Here is an 18772-nt window from a genome sequence, read left to right on the forward strand (position 1 = left end):
TATTTTAAACAAAAAATCCCCTATAAAAATTAAGTAATCAAGATGAATTTACATCTTCAACAAAACTTGCCACAAAAGCACATGTTATATTCTTGAATTGTAAGTCACTCATAGTAAAATAATTTCAAATAAGACCATTTTTATCTTTGTACAAGAAGATTTATTACAACTTATTGAAATATCAAAACAACTTTAAGATGTTGGCAAAATTGCATCTTCATTGTAATGTTCAATCTGTAGATATTAACAACAAAACTTCAAAAAGCTTGTAGTTAAAAATAAACTTAGAAATGGTATAATATAAACAGGAATTCACTGAAAGAACATGATAAATGATAAAAAGGCTTAAGTGGAAGTCAATGAAGATTATCATTTTGTGACATCTGCAACAGACCAGATCAAATATGACGTTACCAAACAAACATCTGTCCCACAACATCATGGTGTCTTTGAGCGAGTGCGTGTGGGTGTGCGTGCATGTGCCAAAGAAATCAAACCAGTAACGCTGCGTGCTTATTGCTTCATTGATGTACGCATTTAGTATGTGTTTAGACCTGCCCTACAATATGGCCACTTTCATAGCAACAAAGGGGTAATTCAATAGTTTATAAGGCTTAATGTAATTGTCTCAGGAAGCTTGACAAACTCCCAAAAGGGGGATAAAACAAATCAAGCTGGCAACAGCTAATCCCTCTCACAAACATTGGTTTAACAACTATAATTATGACTTGCACAAATCAAGAAATTGTGATTCAATAACTAGACGACAATATTTATTCTAGTCACTGTGAAATCAGTGGTTAGCTTGGTGGGATTTGAACCCACAACCTTGTGGTTGCAAGAATGACCCTGGGCCCAATTTCATGGCTCTGCTTACCGCCGAATTCTGCGCTAACGATCACGATTCCCCGCCTACGTGCAAACGCCGAATTTCTGCGCTAGCCTCGTAAGCGTAGAAAGCCTAGTAACAAGAAGTACGCACGCGCAGAAGCCAAAATTCGCCGCTAACTCGTGAAATACGCTTGCTGTAAGCACAGAATTCCCTGCTTCCGTAAGTCCTGATTCTGTGCTTACGGTAAGCAGAGCCATGAAATTGGGCCCTGATCTTGCTACTTGAATATTATCGATTTAAGCCATATACACACCAAACCATCTTTCATAAAATACATAATGTCACTCCAATTTGCCCCAAAAATAAAACGAAGCGATGCAAGCCTGTATATGTACAACATTTTTAAGTTTCAATGACACAACTGAGAATTCAAGAACAAGGAAATCAGTCGCTTCATCTAAAAAGTTACATTTCTGTACATTTCAGATCCTTTAGCAATGTAAGATTTGCAGAGTCAACTCAACAAATGAAATCAATGACTGGCGCAACAAACCTCTGGTTCTTTGTAGAACCAATACTATACTCAAAATAAATGTTCACGTGGTGCTATGAACCAACACTTCTCAAAAGACATTTACACATGGTACTACCGCAAACCTCACCAAATCAATCAAGACCTGTCAGTCTTGTCAGTCTAGCCAAGACAGGATGCAGACAGGGGATTGGTCTAGACCTCAAAAAAGACACAGAGGGTTGCAAATGGTCTTCCTTTGGGTCGACAAACTAAAACACTATCATCATTAGTAGTAAACGCAACATCTCAGGTGACTTTAATCTACTGTCTGGGTTAACAGCGATCACATCTTAGAATTGTGGAGGGTTGAAAATGGTTTTCATTTGGGTCGACAAAATAAGACACTATCATCATTAGTAAACGCAATATCTCAGGTGATTATAATCTACTGTCTGGGTTCACAGCTTGCTCATCTTAGAATTGCGGAGGGTTGAAAATGGTTTTCATTTGGGTCGACAAACTAAGACACTATCATCATTAGTAAACGCAACATCTCAGGTGACTTTAATCTACTGTTTGGGTTCACAGCTTGCTCATCTTAGATTTGTGACCTCTGGTGACCTTTCAGTTTCCCCATTCTAAAGCCTTGACAAATTCCTCTTCTGTAAATGACAACATCTTAGCTGCCTCAATGTGCATCTGAAACATAAATAAGAAAATACGAAATTAAGCATCTCAAAAAATAGAACAAATCTTTTATTTTGAAAGCTTGAAGCAGAGTGGCAGCTTCTATTTAAAGCTAGGTCCATAGTTTGGAAAATGAAAATACTTGAAAAATTAAAGAGGATAAAAAAATTCTTGGTGAGAAGTACTACAGCTGTTTAAAGTATAAACTATTTGGGAAAAGATTCCTGTCAAGATGGTTTGGATAATTGTTCATCTCAAAACAGTTGAATCTGAGACACGATTCGTGCATGAATGCAGTTTGAAGTCCTGCTCTCATTGATTTTCTCAGAGTTTTCTTTGTTTAACCCAAAATAACTTGTTTTTATTTATAGGGCAGCCAACAAATGAGACAAGCGCTATAACACCAATTCAACAAAGGAATCCCCAACCATCCTTTCATTCATTTTATTCCTGCTTGCCAGTTTTTACCTTCTGTCTCTTTAAGACATCTATAAGTTTTAGCTGCTTCTTGAAGCCAGTCATCAGTTCATTCTTCTGTTTCTCAAGACGTCTATTCTCCGCAAGAAGTTGCTCAATTCTCTTCCTCTCTTGGTCCGTGGATTCCTAGATCAAAATACAAAAGAAAAATCAAAACATTTTCAAATCATTCATTAAAAAATAAACAAGTTTTGCATGAATGAAGAAGAGCAGGATTTGAACCTGCAAACTAAATGTGCCGTGATACAATACCTTCTCATGGAGCCTATCTAGTGCAAGATACTATGTTTGAACCAAATCAAGAGACCATGTTCTTGCACTGATGTGACAAAACAGAGAATTTAGTGCCTTTTTTGCATGAAGGTTAGCACTTAGCATTAACTTGCACAAAGCTTGGTATGATAGAAAACCAATTGTAAGGTTCAACAAGATGAGACATCATAAAATAATGAAATCAACAATGAACAGCTTTGATTTGTTCAGTCCACAAAACCATCATTTGTTTCTGGTGAAAAAATAAATAAAGCCCTTTTCAAACTGTATCTCTTATCCCCGTGGAAAACGGCCTGTTTTTGTTGTTACCCCACGGTTACCCTAGCGCACTTTCACACTGTGTCTCTATTGAACAGGATTTTGGCTGCACCTTTCAAGAATACCCCAGGGTTTTACCACTTACCCCTACTCCAGAGCAGGGGTGCCTATACCCCAGGTTTATGCCCATTTGCCGGGGTAGATCGGGGGTAAAGCGATCCAAGTGTGAAAAGGCCGCCTGTTATTTCCCGGGGTTGCCCCCTGGGGATAGAGTAGTGTGAAAAGTAAATAAGATAAGGTGAGTCTTTGATTTACCCTTGATGAAGTCCTAGCTTTTTGAAGTTCAGCTTTATAGCGATCTGCTTCTTCCAACGCTCTGTTAAGACGCACTTCTACTGCGCCTTGAGTAGTTGCTGATTGCTTCTGGTTACGCTTCAACGCATCCACTTCCTGATGTGAAGAAATGTAGTCAACCATTACAAGTGATGATTTATAATATCATTATTTTCAAACAATTTAGTAAAGGCATCCTAATGACTGTTTATATATTTTTTAATTTACATTACTATAACTTACACATATTCATGATCGTGAGCGGAATTCTCACTAGTGCATTCACCATCACATGCCATAGGCTACTTTTGCTGGTATTAAGTGGCATGCCATTACATAAATAATACAACTACAACATAGAGCGCTAAATACAGAAGTTTCTAAGCGCTTTAACTAGATTGACCAAACAGATTGGTTTTAAGTAAAGATTAAAAGTGTCAAATGAAGGAGGTGCTTGAATGCGGGTGGGTAGCTTGTCTATGAAAAAGCGTCATCACCATAGCACATCATGGTGCGGGGTCCTGGGGAAAGCTGGAAATGAGCGATTGAAGAAGAGCAAAGGCGTCGGGAAGCTGATGAAAGTGAAGAAGAACGAAGGGTTATGAGGTATTGAAATGATAGTTATTAGAATCTTTATACCTTTCTTAGAGCAGTTAACTGTCCTTCAAGTCCATCCGCTTTCCTTTTGGTTTCTTCAGCTAGTTTCTTATGTTTATCAATCTGAGTTTGTTGGGTTGTGTTGGTTCGTTGGAGACGTGATCTTTCATCATCAACTTCCTTTAAACTTCCTTCTAGTTTAGAATTCTGCTCGTCCTGAGGAGAAATTAAAAAATAGTTGCGCCATCAAAAGACATTAGACAGTGCAAGTCTCGTGCGCATTCAAACATTGGGACCCTATATAATGCATGAATTTGTTTCCTTCATGCGTTAAACAATGTGCTTGGGACTAAAGCGGTCTTCCAAAAATGTTTTCAATACGACCATGTGCAAAGGCTACCTTCACTGAGGTCAAACAATGGAATTGTGCATGCAAGTATGCACACCACACCTCTCAGCCAATGAGAAGTCTTTATTTGATCTCAGTGAGAGGCACTGTTTGATCTTGTCACATCATGTTTGAGGGGTCTATTAAAACTTCAAACAATTCAATATGTAGCCAACCATACCAGAAACACCAGGAAAAAAACTCCTCCTCTTAATGATAAATGTACTGGGTTCATTAAATGCAATTCATAACACACAGGACCTATGGCTTTATGCCACATTGGAAGGACAAAGCATTAATGGTCAATTATCTTGCTTTAGGACACAAGTGTGACACCCCAAAGTATTAGCCTTTCAATGGGAGCATTAATTTAAAGACAATTTTTACCTTTTTATTGTATTCATGAGCTAATCTGTCCATCTCTTCCTGCATAACTCTTAACTTGGCTTTCAAGAATCGAATAGTGGCCTCTGATAAATGACAACAAATATGAAAAAGGATTAGAACACAGTTCTTGAACAAAAAAAACATTTTAAGACAGGTTTTTGAATGAATTTATGTAGCATCTTACGAGGGTTTACAAGGGACTGTGGTGCATTCAGCAGCCACAGCCACAAACATAGAGGCAAACACCCCCTTATAGTAACTGGGTTATTTTATGTGCGTTACACAACAAACTAGACACTAATACAGCTTTAAGTGTCCCATCCAAGCAATTATGGTTAAGTGTCTTTGCTTAAGGACACAAGTGCCACCAACCCACACTCTGCTGATCAGAAACACCAGAGCTTGAGTCCGGTGCTCTTAACCGTTCCGCCATAACACGCCGCATGGTTCTCAATAAAAAAGCCAACTCAACATTTCAAAGAGTATGGCTCTGATCGTCTTTACATGACCAAAAACAGTTTTCTTCATAAATTTCTCTCAAAGTGAAACAGATGAGCAAGTGTAAAGAACACATTATAAATTCCTCCTTCCACTGCCTCCTCCAAGGTCTTGTATTCAACCATCTTAATAAATCATCTTCTTGTAACAGGAGTACAGTGCTATTTTTAAATTTGAGACCTCAGAACACCGGAGTTTAGTTGAGCTCAGTGCACTAGATTGTTTGACACTCAGTCATGTTTCCATCCCCCACTGCCCCCTGCCGATGACATTGTGGTCTACTCACACTCACCTGACCCCATTCCCTCGGCAGCCTGCGGTAAAACATCATCCAACATCTTGGCTGGTAGTGATCCATCATCAAGCCTGCCCTCTATAGCATTGATAGTGTCAGTCAACGAGAAGTCATTACTAGTTGCTGAGGAGGGACCTACACCTGGATATCCACCCATGACATCATCAGGGATTGCAACATCCTCAAACCTACTGGCTGATGCTGCTCTGGCTTTAGGTCTATAGTTTGTTACAAACAAGAAAAAGATTACTAGTCACAAAGCTAACTTTTAAAGCCCGGTTCATACATGTACTTCCTGCAAATGAGATGCGAATGTTGATGTCACAAATTCACAACAAATAATTCGCAGCAGTTGAGCTGTGCTAGACTTTGCGAGACATTCGCTGCGAAAACAGAATTGTGACGTCAAATTCGTTTTGCATTGGCATTCCCAGGCAGTATGTAGCGGGCTTTATGATCAGCTAAATGTAAAATAATAAGTGACACATGCAACTCACACCGAAAAAAAAAGAGAGGATAAAATCGCGTCAGACAAAAACATTTGTACAGTACTTTTAGATTATTTCCAAAGACAAAACGTATGAAAAAATAAAAACGTATGATAAAAACAAAACAGGAAATCAGCTGATCCACTAAGATGTTGAAAGCCTAGAGGAAAGAAACCTATTTGAATTTGAATTCCCACCAAAACACGTATATTTACCTTGTTTTTGCTTTGGATGATGGCCGTGTATTTGCAGTTACAGCTCGGGCAGTTGATGATTGGGGTCTGGTGCTTGCAGATAAAGGTCTGGCGTTAGCTGACGGTGGTCGTCCTCTTGAGGGTGGTCTTTTGCCCGAAGCGAGGTTTGTTGACGGTATGGAAGATGGCTGAACATTGTGGTTTAAATAAGGTGCATAGTTATAAATAACGGTTATGAAATTACATCTTTTAGAGAAAAACTATAGGGTATTCAAGAGAACACTTGATAACAATTATGTACTTTTATATGACGGGTGGACTAAAATCCAAGTAATTTTTTTCCAGGGTAAAAATGAAAAAATAGTTGATGGCCTGCCGTTTCGACCCCAGCAGAGTCTTTCTGGAAGGTTTCTCTCAGGTCTTTTCCTGTGCCCAAGTTGGCATGAATTGCAGGCTGATACAAGAAACAAACCCACCAAAACCATTTAGAGTCATAAATCATAAAATGCAATCATAACAAAATAAAGATTCAGGCCTAGAGTCTCATCTTTGAGAGGGCAAGGTCAATTTCATTTTGCAAGGGGGAATTATATTGGAAAATCTTAAATTCTATGGGAAGCATTTGAAGGTGCACCAAGGCATTATGGTATTCGTGACCTTCAGGTTATTCCAGCCCTACATCTTGCACAGCAGAGTTGTTATAAAACAAAACATAAACAACAAGTGAAAACATTTCTAAGGACCTTGTTTTAATTCAGTGTGCTTCAACCAAACTTGCATTTTGGGGTCAACAATGCTCCCCAGTTTTGAAAACTCCTGAAGAGAAGCCTGTTTTCTCTACTAATAATATCGAAAGCAATTTGTATTGTATTTCCATGATTTGTTCCTTTCTCAAGTACCAACATTTCCTATGTATAATACATGATGGATCTGACTTTCAAAGGTACAAAAATAAATCACTGCATCTTGTCTGCTGATATCTGAGTTCATTGTGACAATCACTGAGTGAAATCTTACATTTAACCAGGAAATTAGGGTATACAAGGTAAAGGCTTTGACACACGAGGCAACTTTTACAGGCAACTTGGAGGCAACCAACTGCAGTGCATACTACAGGACCACTTTGGTACATGAGTAATCAGTCAAACATTATGTCTTACGATTCCCAAGAAAATTATGAAAACATTTAAATGTGAATGGATTCTCTCCGCTGAGATTGCCTGGAACTGGTTGTCTGTAAATTGCCTTGTATGACATGACCCTAAGGCTTTTGACGGAGGAAGTCAGTGGAATGAATGAAAGAGCTTACCTTAGAGATGTCATCTGAGACGTGAGGCGGCTCGGTATCAAAGATGGCTGATGTTGCTTCATGCTGATCACTGTCACCAAATGAAAGACGATTCATTGACCTGCTAAGCATCTCTTCTTGTTCACGCTAAGATTGAAATAGAATGCAATAATTATTAAGGAGGTCTGATACTCAAAGATTGCTGAATTGTTTCATGCTAATCACTGTCACCAAATGAAAGACGATTCATTGACCTGCTAAGCATCTCTTCTTGTTCACGCTAAGATTGAAATAAGATGCAATGGACTATTATTAAGAAGGTCTGATACTCAAAGATTGCTGATGTTACTTCATGTTGATCACTGTCACCAAATGAAAGACGATTCATTGACCTGCTAAGCATCTCTTCTTGTTCACGCTAAGATTGAAATAAGATGCAATGGACTATTATTAAGAAGGTCTGATACTCAAAGATTGCTGATGTTGCTTCATGCTGATCACTGTCACCAAATGAAAGACGATTCATTTACCTGCTAAGCATCTCTTTTTGTTCACGCTAAGATTAAAATAAGATGCAATGGACTATTATTATAAAGGTCTGATACTTCCTTCTTATAAGGGCGAGGTTTCTTTTACTTGATAACAAGAACATCTTTGAGGAAAATTTAAATATTGAGACCAGGGGCATTGAGTTGTAGGCAATTTGCGAGTTTGATTTTAATAGCATATCTGGTACAATAACTTGTTTTAGTTGGAAGTGACTGCTTCAATTTGAATTGCTCCTCAGGGTAGGGACAGTTGTCACATGGCTCAGGGTAATCTTTTGCTTAGTTACAAAGACAGCCAACACCCATACACAGATCTGAATGGTTTTGTAGCAAGTTCAACACTGATTTAGTACATGTAGGTGTAATCCAACTAGAATTTTCACTTGTGACCAATCAAGTCAATGCACTAGACATTTATTCAAAGTTTAAGTCACAAATGGCTCATTACTTTCATTGACACCTTTGCCCATTTTCATAGAGTTGCTTGAAAAACAAAAAATATTGCTTAACAATTTTCTGCTAAGCAAAAAAAAGCAGGATACCAGTCACAGATTGTACATGTGATATTGTTTTCTGGCTGGTAACCCGGATATGGTTTAGCATAATTGTGTTGTGCTTTAAAGCTATATTTTGTGCAAAAGCTTCTCTATGAAACTGGGCCCTGGAAGCACTGGTTTTCCAAGAATCTCATAATGACAAGTCTATTTGTGGCTAGGGAGCGTCTGGAGCAGGGCTGGCAGGGGGGGGGGGGGCTACGTACTCACCATGACATCTTCTGCTTCCTGAATGAGTCCAGCAGTCTTGGCCTCTAACTCTGCATTCAAACGCCTAGAAACCAAGACATAAACATCAAAATAATAATATTCATCTACGTACATACTTGTCACATAACTATGTTGTAATATTTTGACAAAGCATAGTTTGGAGTAAGAATGCTGAAGTTTAGTCCTTAATCAACCCCCACATACATGTAGCAAACAAATCAAAGAGTAGTCTCAATTAGAAACAACTGAATATAAAGTCATGACTTTGATTATACTGCATCATACTGGCCCCTACTTCATAGCGCTGCTCAGTGGCTGATTTTGAGCTTAGCGTGCGATTTCCAATTCCAGTGCAAGTGTCAAAATGGGAAAAGAAGCTCTATGAAACCAGGCAATGATGTCACAGCTAAGTCCCTGACGTAACATTGCAGGAATATTTCACCGCAGTCAGTGAGAGAGTTTTTAACTTTAGGTGTCTGTGGCATAACCAGGCATGACACTTGGTCCGAGAAAACAATAGGAAAATTATATCCAGTTGGCCTACAATACAAGATCTGACTACATGTACGTATGTACACCAGCATCTGATGTACACAATAGTAAAGACTTTTCATGACCTTTTTAAAAACAATTTGTATTATTTTTCCAAGGGGACTAAAGGTAAAGTTAGGAAGAACACCATGCCTGCATAACTCCAAAACGAAACTTGTTTCTACAACTGAAACAAAATAGCAGTTGAATCACTTACATGTATTCTTCTTCACGACTCATGAGATCTCTTGTCCCACCAGTTTTAGATTGAGGTCGTGAACTCATATTGCCCCCTCCATTTGCCCCAGCTGTTCTCCGCCCACCTGATGAAGATGGTCTGTTTACCTAGGGAGTAAAATCGTCACAAAGATAATAAACTGAAAAATAGAACATTAGTCAAATTAACAAATGTTTCATAGTGTTCCTTGAAACTGTGCTGTGACAAAAAGCAAAGTTAAAGGTTGTGCATAATTGGTAAAGATTTTGAATAAAACTGTTCACAGATTTGCGCATGATAACTACCATGGTTTTTCCCTAGAAATATTTTGTCTAAAAACTTGTAGCCTAGTTAATTGAATGCCAGTGCTTATCATGTCAAACTACATGTGCAACAGTGGTAACCACTTGGCTTGCTTGGTTATGTGGCAATATGAGTGGGGTAATAAGCCTAACAACCCTACCTGCCTGAAATAAAAGATGTGAACAATTGTCGCTGCACTGGTCAGCTGGTGATTTGTTTATTTGTTTACTTAAAAAAAAAAAAAAAATCATTAATAATTTCCATTCATTTGCTGGGATAGTTCATTAGTTGCGATAACGTAACCCTCCTCCCAACGGCGGAGCCAGAGGGTTACGTTGGCTCTATCTATCTAAAATTCTCCATTTGGCCACCACTTTTTCATTCGATATGAAATAATATACTATCTAATTTACCTCAATGAGATATTCCTTTTTGTAAAAATGAGTGAAAAAGTGGTGGAGCCAAATGGAAAGAAATCCTTGTTTGCAACAAGGTCGCAACCATCATACGGAACCATCATCATACTCATAGTTGCGATAACGTAACCCTCCTGCCGACGGTGAAGCCGGATGATTACGACTCAAGCTTGAAAGGCAATCGGGTCCAACACGTACAATTTCGACAGCTAGCAGCTAGTCAACACTTAAATTAAAAAATTAACATATCCTGGTGTCATGTGTTTTCAGTAGGATAACAGGAAAATTGTTCACAATAAAAAACAATTTTTTTTTTCTTCAAATCATCTATCCAATTTTTTTAACAATAACCATTTCACTTCATGGTGTGTTGAAATTTTTTAAGTTTTGGTTTTACGTTGCGAGAGACAGTCCGCCATTAACAATGCTTGTGCATGCACGACATTGGAGCAGCGTCATATGTTTTCACACCTTTCATTGGTTGGTATTTTATTGAATATTCAGAAGCTAGTATGTTTGCAAAATAAATCAAAAATATTATGCAATTACTACTTAACAAGTTTAATTACATTTTTGTCCTAAGGAATTATGGCTACTATATCAGAATCGAGAGATATAAGGCATAAAAGTAAAACACCCCAACCCTCCTTGATGCACTCACACTTCATAACAAATCCCTTTTCCCCCATTTCAGACAAGTAATGTTTGGTTTCAGGAGATAAGAAACCAATCAATGATATTTTCTCTTTAATGTAGACTTAATATTTATTACGCTTATCAGAATTTATTACAGTATGCAGTAAATCAACAACAAAAAATTGTTGTCATTTTCACTTAAAATATTTTAATATTTTCCCCACATAGTGCACACCATAGAATCCCAAATAGTAACCACCTCACGTGATCCATCTAGTGACTAAAGCAGAATGAAACTCAATCTAGCAGATAGTAATTTTGTTTTGAACTTTTGAGGTTGAATGATGTTTCTTTGACTCATTTGAATGTTGGCATAATAATGCACTAGTGATTAGTACCAAAAATCAATCATTTTATAAATGTTTGAGCATAACCAACGACAGGAAACTTTATTCTCAGCATGATTAAGCCTGATGAAAATACAGACCGTGAGTAAACTGCATAGCTTCTGTCACCTGTGCAGCTTGCACAATTTCACGGTAAACGGGAATCAAAGTTGGGGACCGAAAACATATGAGGGTCGATAACGTATGACGCTACGATATTTGATTATTTGCTCCATTTTTACCACTTTCGAAAATCATGACACAAATTCTAGGGGGTATAGATTTTGTAGGAACACGAATTTAAGCAACCTGCATTTTAGTTTTACAATAGGTAGAACCAAATTGTTTAACATTTTTTAAACGCCTTTTCCATGATTGATTGTGACTTGTTGTGTCACCGCCCAACGGCGACAGTCGACAACACTCTCGACTCGAATCTCAGGCAGGACGGCTGTCCGGAAACTGAACAGCTGCTCTGTGACTTAAAAACGAAGCTTTTTCCACGTTTTAAGGTTGAAATCTAAGAAGTTAAAATTCAATACAACTCAGAAAGTAATTATGATATCCATATCATGACATAATTGTACATTGTCTATTAAAAAGTCTCTCATTCATTTACAAACCTGCCCCCTTCTTGAATTTCCAAGATTCAATCCGTCCGCCATGTTGGAATTTGTAACCAAGGACTCCCTGCCAATTGGTGGCGCTATACTACTTCTCATGCATAGAAAGCTCCACTCTTCTCGTCACTGTCCAGTTCAACAATTTCCATTTAGTTTCTTTATTTTGATTACAGGGTGTAAGTGTATGCCACTTCATTTTTCCACAGTTCTATGAATGTCACTGACGTCATACAGTTAGGTCGCGGTAGTTGTAGTTATTCCTGTAAACAAAAACATGTCAAATTAAAAATAGACCTACATAAATCAACAAATTACAACTAAATTATACGGTGACAAGTTGGTGTTTAGACAGGTTAACCGATGTTCTCCTGTTCTCTGATTGGTAATTGTGTGTTTTAGTCAACATCCCCCTCTGCCAACACCAGCTCACAAATAAGTATGGCAGAAGTCGGCATAATTAGCTGGCAGTACGTAGGTGAGTGGTGGGTGAAGTGAACGCGAAGTTGTAAAACTTGCTGAAGTCATTTTGTGGAAATAATAATTTGTAGGCCAACCCACGATTACTGTTGTCAACGCCTGTGCACCCTAACACCAGGTACAATTCCATTCCCATAAAAACAGTAATTTACGGGACAACAAAAATATCGCTGAAACTTCTGAACCGGAGCGTCAGGTTCCAATTATAAAAGATAGATATTTTTGAATGAAAAAGTGCCCCAAATCGAAAAATATAATCGTGTTATTATGAGGCTACTATTTGATTTGTGCATAAAATAAACGAAACATAGACATTAGCCAACTTCTTTGACATAATAATATTCACTGAAACGGACCGACAGGTAGCCTACACATTGATAATCGTGGTGGGAATTTATCAAATCTACGGAGTAGTGTTTTGCAGAAGAAAAAAACAAACAAGTCCTGCTCTGACCATTCCATTACGTCATTTGTTTCTGAAACATTTTGTTCTCATTGAAGGTGTCACTAAGTAAGCTATGCCACTTGTTGGCACTTTAAAACTTGTTGTTCAAGATTTCTTTCACTTAAGTTGTCCTATAAAACATTATCTTAACCATGTTTTCAATCATAGACGTCCAGGTTTTGCTGCTAATCTACCCAGTGGGTTTCGAAGAGCAGTCCCTCTGGCAACATTGTCATTCTTATTCGATTGCCTTTGCCGTAAATCGGTTACGAAGCCTACACACCCCGAGGTGGCTTGAAGGATGTAGCGAGAATTCCAACTCCCCACTTGCCGGCTAATTTGACGGATCGACTGAGCAGAAAAACTGATCTGAGAGCAGTAATCCCTCAGGCAGAAACGGGGAAATTAAACTGGAATAATTTTCCTGTGGGATTTGTTTGTTCTCCGGACGCTAATAAGCCTTTCCAAGATCTAGGTTTGCTCGAGATTTACACGTTTCCGTTGTTGTCGCTTTTCATAAACGAAATACTGCAACGGATGGGGAAGATTTGTTATAGTGATGCGCAAAGTGGAAGGATTGTATTTTTAAAACACCTGTTTTCCAGCGTTTCGTTGAAATTGATGTGCAGCCTATAAGACTTAATTAAAAGACACACATACTAAAAAGGGGAATAGGTTGGGCCGAAAACAACATCATTTATTGTTAGTTGGGCGTAAATGATTTTCGTGATATCTGAGTAAAATGAGAAACGAGAGAAAAGAGAAAAGAAGAAAAAAACAGTCCACAAACACGATGTCCAACGAGAGCAGCACTCCATGGTATTTTCATTTGGTTTGTGACGTCATCCAAGCTGCCCTAATTCCAGTTTTAAAAAACCTTTTCTCATTTTCGTTTTGGATCATTGCCTCACTAAGGAGAGCTTCTACCTCGTACATTAATCTATTTTGCTCCATGTATATTTGTCAGGATTATTTCAGACCTAGACTAATGGCAACAACTGTGACAACTGTAAAAATATTTATTAACTGCTGGATTCATGGTCGACTGGAAAATAATACAAAAAGAGCTTCATTTTGGAAAACACAATCGGCGCCTCCGCGGAAGCATCTCTCCGCTCTCATAAATATTTCAGTAAGAATACGGGGAAAGCAATTAACACAAAGTGGCTATCTGACTCGTCGTAAAAGTGTTACCTCAGTCAGTGCTTTGGACTCAGGGTGTAATGCTGTAAGAATGAAGGTTCGAATCCCACCATGGTTAGTTTTTCAAAGCTTCGCAGTATAATTTTGTTTTGTTTTTCTAATTGTTCAGAGTCTAATGTACATTTTAAATAGCTTCTAGAATTGTTGAAGAGTATATGAATTATTTAGACGTTTGAACAGTCCACACTATTTTACTTTATCTTTCACTAATAATCTTCATACAAGTTACTTAATCTACAGGTAGACTGTCTCTCCTCTGTCAGATTAATGCAAGGTTGTTTTGGGGTATAATATAAGCCTCCTCATATTAGCGGAGGCGCTTCTCAATAGTGCGCCACGCTCGGCGCCCCAAACAGGAACTATGTGTTTCTTTATCTGTTTATTCTTTTGTTTTGTGGTGGGGGCGACTGAATCGGTGTGAGAAATGAAAGAAAATGTACAATGGTGCATTATTAGCCGGGAAGTATTTTTTTTAGAAGTGTACTTACCCTACCTCTAAGTAAGGCGTACCCGGAAGGGACCCGGATAGTGATTAACAAATATATTTTGACTTATTTTGACCCATTTATCGGTAATTTCTGCACATATTCTCACGATCACATACTGACCCAGAAATGGTTCAGACCCCTGGAGGTGTGTTTTTTTAGTGTGTAATTGTGTTGCCAGTTATTAGCCTTGCCGGGGGTCAAAATGCGATTTTGTTTTCAACTAAAGCAATCTCTCGTTGCATTTTAAGAAAGTGCTTCTACATTTCATATCAAAATGTTGTCAATTGGAGAAACCTTGGATAATGAGGGTATCATGCCCCCTAAAGACTTCATCTCAGAAAAGCCATAAAGGAGATTGTTCTTCAAGTAAACCTGTATAAGTCCATGACTCATTGTAAGATAACCATTAAAACTCTTGACTTTTTGCTTCTGGGAAACTTTCGTTTATTCGTGTAGATTGGTTAGAGTGTGTGATACAACCAACCACAACGAGATGGTATCTCCAATCGGTACTCCTAGCCATTACGACGAGGGGCGTAGAGTCGATCGAACCTCAATACACCTTGTGTGTGTTCCCCTGGGGCGAACTGACCTAGTCTGATGGCACAATCAATGCTGATTTCCCACCTGTAAAGGTAGTGTTTTGAAGAGGCCACCGTCGTGGTTTCACAGGATCCAACATTTATTCCAGTCAAGAGGCAATGTAAACAAGGAGACAGGTTTTGCTGACAAGAAGCAATCGAAGCTTCTTACTGGTTGGACCTGACTATCGTAGAGGAGACTGACATGGATTTCTCATGGGTACCTCTCACACATCTGGAGTGGTTTTCCTGCGGCTAGAGTGGTGTGTGATGGAAGCTCCATTGATGGGGTTTTACTGTCTCAATGATGTAGATGTATCTTATACAAAGGTTGTATGGGTTCAATGCCACCTTATGTCGTGAACTTTGATGGATGCCTATCCCATAATTTTATGTCTACTTTCCTTGGTCTTAGGTTTCACTTTTAGAGACAAGTTCTGCAGTTTCACTATAAATCTCATTACGAGCCGCGCCAGCAGATAATTAATGAGACCTTCATGGTGTAATGTGTCCATTTAGGTAATGAATTGGGTTTTAAGATCTAACATTGACCTTCTGCAGTAACGAGGATTTGAAACTTTGCATGGTGGAAATACGATATTGCGGTAATACCATGTTACGATTATCTCTAAAAGAGTTGGGTTGGTTCTGAAAAGAGCTGTTTGGTTTCAACCGATTAGAATACTTCTTAATTTCTAGCCATCGTTTTTTGAACAGTTCGATTGTTTTTATCCTATAAAAACATGGTTGTATAAAAACATGGTTGTATATACAATAGAATTAACTTGTGAAAGTTTGTGGTCATAAAAAGTAATACATTTTTTTCATAACCGTACGTAATTCGAAGTGAAGTGTTTCTCAAAATGCATTATACTATGCAAATCTGCTGTACTTCCTACCACTTGGTAATTAAGCCGCCATCTTAGAGAAAGCCGATGAAAGAACATAGAAATGCCCTTGATTTATAACTGATAAAAAAAATAAACAGCAAACGCACAGTTTTATACGAGCGGTGCACAAGATTGGCCAATGAACAACCTCCTTTTGACTTGTAGGTGAGGGCGCCCGATTCAAATGACGTCATATGCACGAGGTCTATACTTGATTAGCGTAGGGCCATTGACGTATATTATGTTGAGATTAATGCGTATAAATGGCCTACACATTAAAATTAAGATATTTATGGAGAAGTTATGCATCAAAGATTACAGCCGTAACACAATAACCTGCCTCGTAAATGTATGAGGAGTGTATTTTTAATTGTCACATGTTACAAGAGAAATGATGTTTGATTGCTTGCAATAATAAACAATTATAGTGAACAATGGCACTTTATGGTTCGACGCTAATTCACCGTGAAAATGGTTCTATTGTAAAATCCACACATAAAAAGATACCTCGCGTCACGTTCAAAAGCCACGAACTCAGTTGGTCTTGTTTCGTACCGTTGTCGTCATAGGGTGCAGTGTACGCCTCGAGCAAAGACTAAACATTGGGTTTCGACCGTTGACGATATCTACTCTTTGACACAATGTGCGGATCCCGTTCCATACAAAATATTCATATGAATAGACTTTTCCAACACAAAGGGTAGTAACGGGCGAGTTATTTCTCATGTAAGAAACCACTTTCAGAAAAACACAAAGACTAGATTCCTCTCCTATTGTTTCTACTTTCGTGATATTTCCCAAGCAAGATGTTTTCGAAACCCATGTTAAATACAAGTCATGTATAATCGTTGTATTCAATTTCAGTTGTGGTCTTATAACATTAGTGTTGCTGTATATCTTATCTTGATTGAAAAAGAGTAAACATTTTCAATGACATTAGTTTTGCCAGCCTCTTCCTTGCCAAAGGCTTATATCTTATCTTAGCGGAAGAGCATTGCGTACACATTTCCGTCTGAAAACACCCAAAACAAATCAAAAGCAGAAAACGTTCCTTCTGCGTCTTTGGACGAAGACCAATTATTATTCCGTCGTCGTCCCAGAGGCAAAACAGCCAATCATCTTTTCTGTCACATTTCCTTTCCAACAGAAAGTATCTCCTACAGCTCGGCTAAAACAACATTCAAATCAAGACAAAATAAAAGGAAAAGATTCCTGGCGCCCTGGAGCAATGTCAAGCCAATCACTATAAAACAAAAATACGTACCAACCAATCAGATCGCTACAAATAAATGCGAATGATCACATCGCAAAGCAGCTATTGGCGTTTTCCAAACCTCGACTTTTTTCCTGTTTAAGGCTCTGTGTGTGCCATTACACTGTCTTTCATCTGGCGACATGTTCACATTAAATTTACTTTGCCAATGAAGATGTGGGAATGGCGATTGAGAACACAATCAAACATGATTATCAGATGACATAAATTTCCGTACTTCAAGATCTTAACCGTCAAATGCTGAAATTTAGAAGACCCAATTAATTAACGTCTTCACCTTTACTGTAGTTTCTTCATCTGGCTTCACTTTAAAGCATTGATTACAATACAACATCATGTGCGCCCGAACGAACCTTTTGATATAGGTACCCCGTGGCTTTTTAGCTTTTAGTCAGTTTTCAATGTCGGTTAATCGAAAGCATTTCACAATTTTTCCTTTCGATTGCTAACGAAATGAACATAAATAGACATCTATATAGGTCAAAATAGACAACAACTTTTGAGGGAAGGGGTAAAAAACCTAACAGTGCACAATGCGTTCAGTAACCACCAAGGTCCAACTCACTAAATAGTATATCGGTTCAAATCCCGCTCTAGTCACGTTGTCTTTGTTCAACCCTAAATAACTAGATGTTCTTGCAAACATGTGCACGAACACCTCTTGATATTTTTATGTTTAAACAAAGAAAAATTATTTAAAAGAGCAGTTTTTTCTTGAGTAGCTCAGGTGGTCGAGTACCAGTGAACTACAAAGGAGCTCTTATCCTGGTTTGGGTGAGTGTTTGAAATAGCTGCATTTCCTAAAGCTAAATGGACTCGTAGTCTATCTTAATAACTTTTGCGAGAATAGCTATGAGCAACTACGTGTATTTTCTAGAGTGGCTATTTATATTTTCTAAGTTGACCTTAAAAAAACAAAACAAAAACAGCTTTGTAAAAAAAAAAAAAAATGACACTCACTTGCTTCCGCAGAAATGACTTACTTACAAACGGTTTTCTCCTCGTACATCGGATCATTTTACATGCATTTATTAATTATTAACTAATTTATGTAAAATTAACATAACTTTTTTTTTCTCTTTAGGGATGACAAATTAGTTGATTGCCTTCTGCGGTGTTAAATAATTAATGAATAATCCATTATGACGAACACACGAGATACGTTTTTATTCTCCAGTGAGTTGAAGATGAACTCATTATTTACGCGATGTTGATGAAAGCATAGTTGATTATTTTGTTCACTGTAAGGTTTATTGACAAAACCAAAATGGAAGTCAGGTCAGTGTGCTGAGTAATTATTCTAATTGTTGTTTCTCCGTTATTTCAGCCGTGTTTTAAACTAAGGCCCTTTACGAAAGCACGGCTTTCTGCTTAGGCTAGTTTGGTCCCGCGGTTGTTTTGACGATATTGCGCGTGCTTTGCGTACGCGCTCAGGGCTTCAGACGAGAGGACGGAGCCTGAAGCCGAATCCAAAGCCGAAGC

General features: G+C 38.2%; 1 protein-coding gene across 1 annotated transcript; it reads right to left on the minus strand.

Moving 5' to 3' along the window:
• Positions 1–165: 165 nt before the first annotated feature.
• On the minus strand, positions 166–11981 carry LOC139937708 (testis-expressed protein 9-like). The gene is made up of 11 exons (XM_071932989.1): positions 11934–11981; positions 9570–9697; positions 8822–8885; positions 7531–7656; positions 6243–6409; positions 5537–5757; positions 4747–4829; positions 4014–4187; positions 3357–3491; positions 2502–2636; positions 166–2045 (listed from the first exon to the last, which is right to left on the minus strand). Exons 1-11 carry the CDS (start codon positions 11973–11975, stop codon positions 1971–1973), a joined length of 1350 nt encoding a protein of 449 aa, XP_071789090.1. The 5' UTR covers positions 11976–11981; the 3' UTR covers positions 166–1970.
• Between the last annotated feature and the right edge of the window lie 6791 nt (positions 11982–18772).

The sequence above is a fragment of the Asterias amurensis genome, chromosome 5 (assembly GCF_032118995.1).
Source record: "Asterias amurensis chromosome 5, ASM3211899v1".
Classification (NCBI taxonomy): Eukaryota; Metazoa; Echinodermata; class Asteroidea; order Forcipulatida; family Asteriidae; genus Asterias; species Asterias amurensis.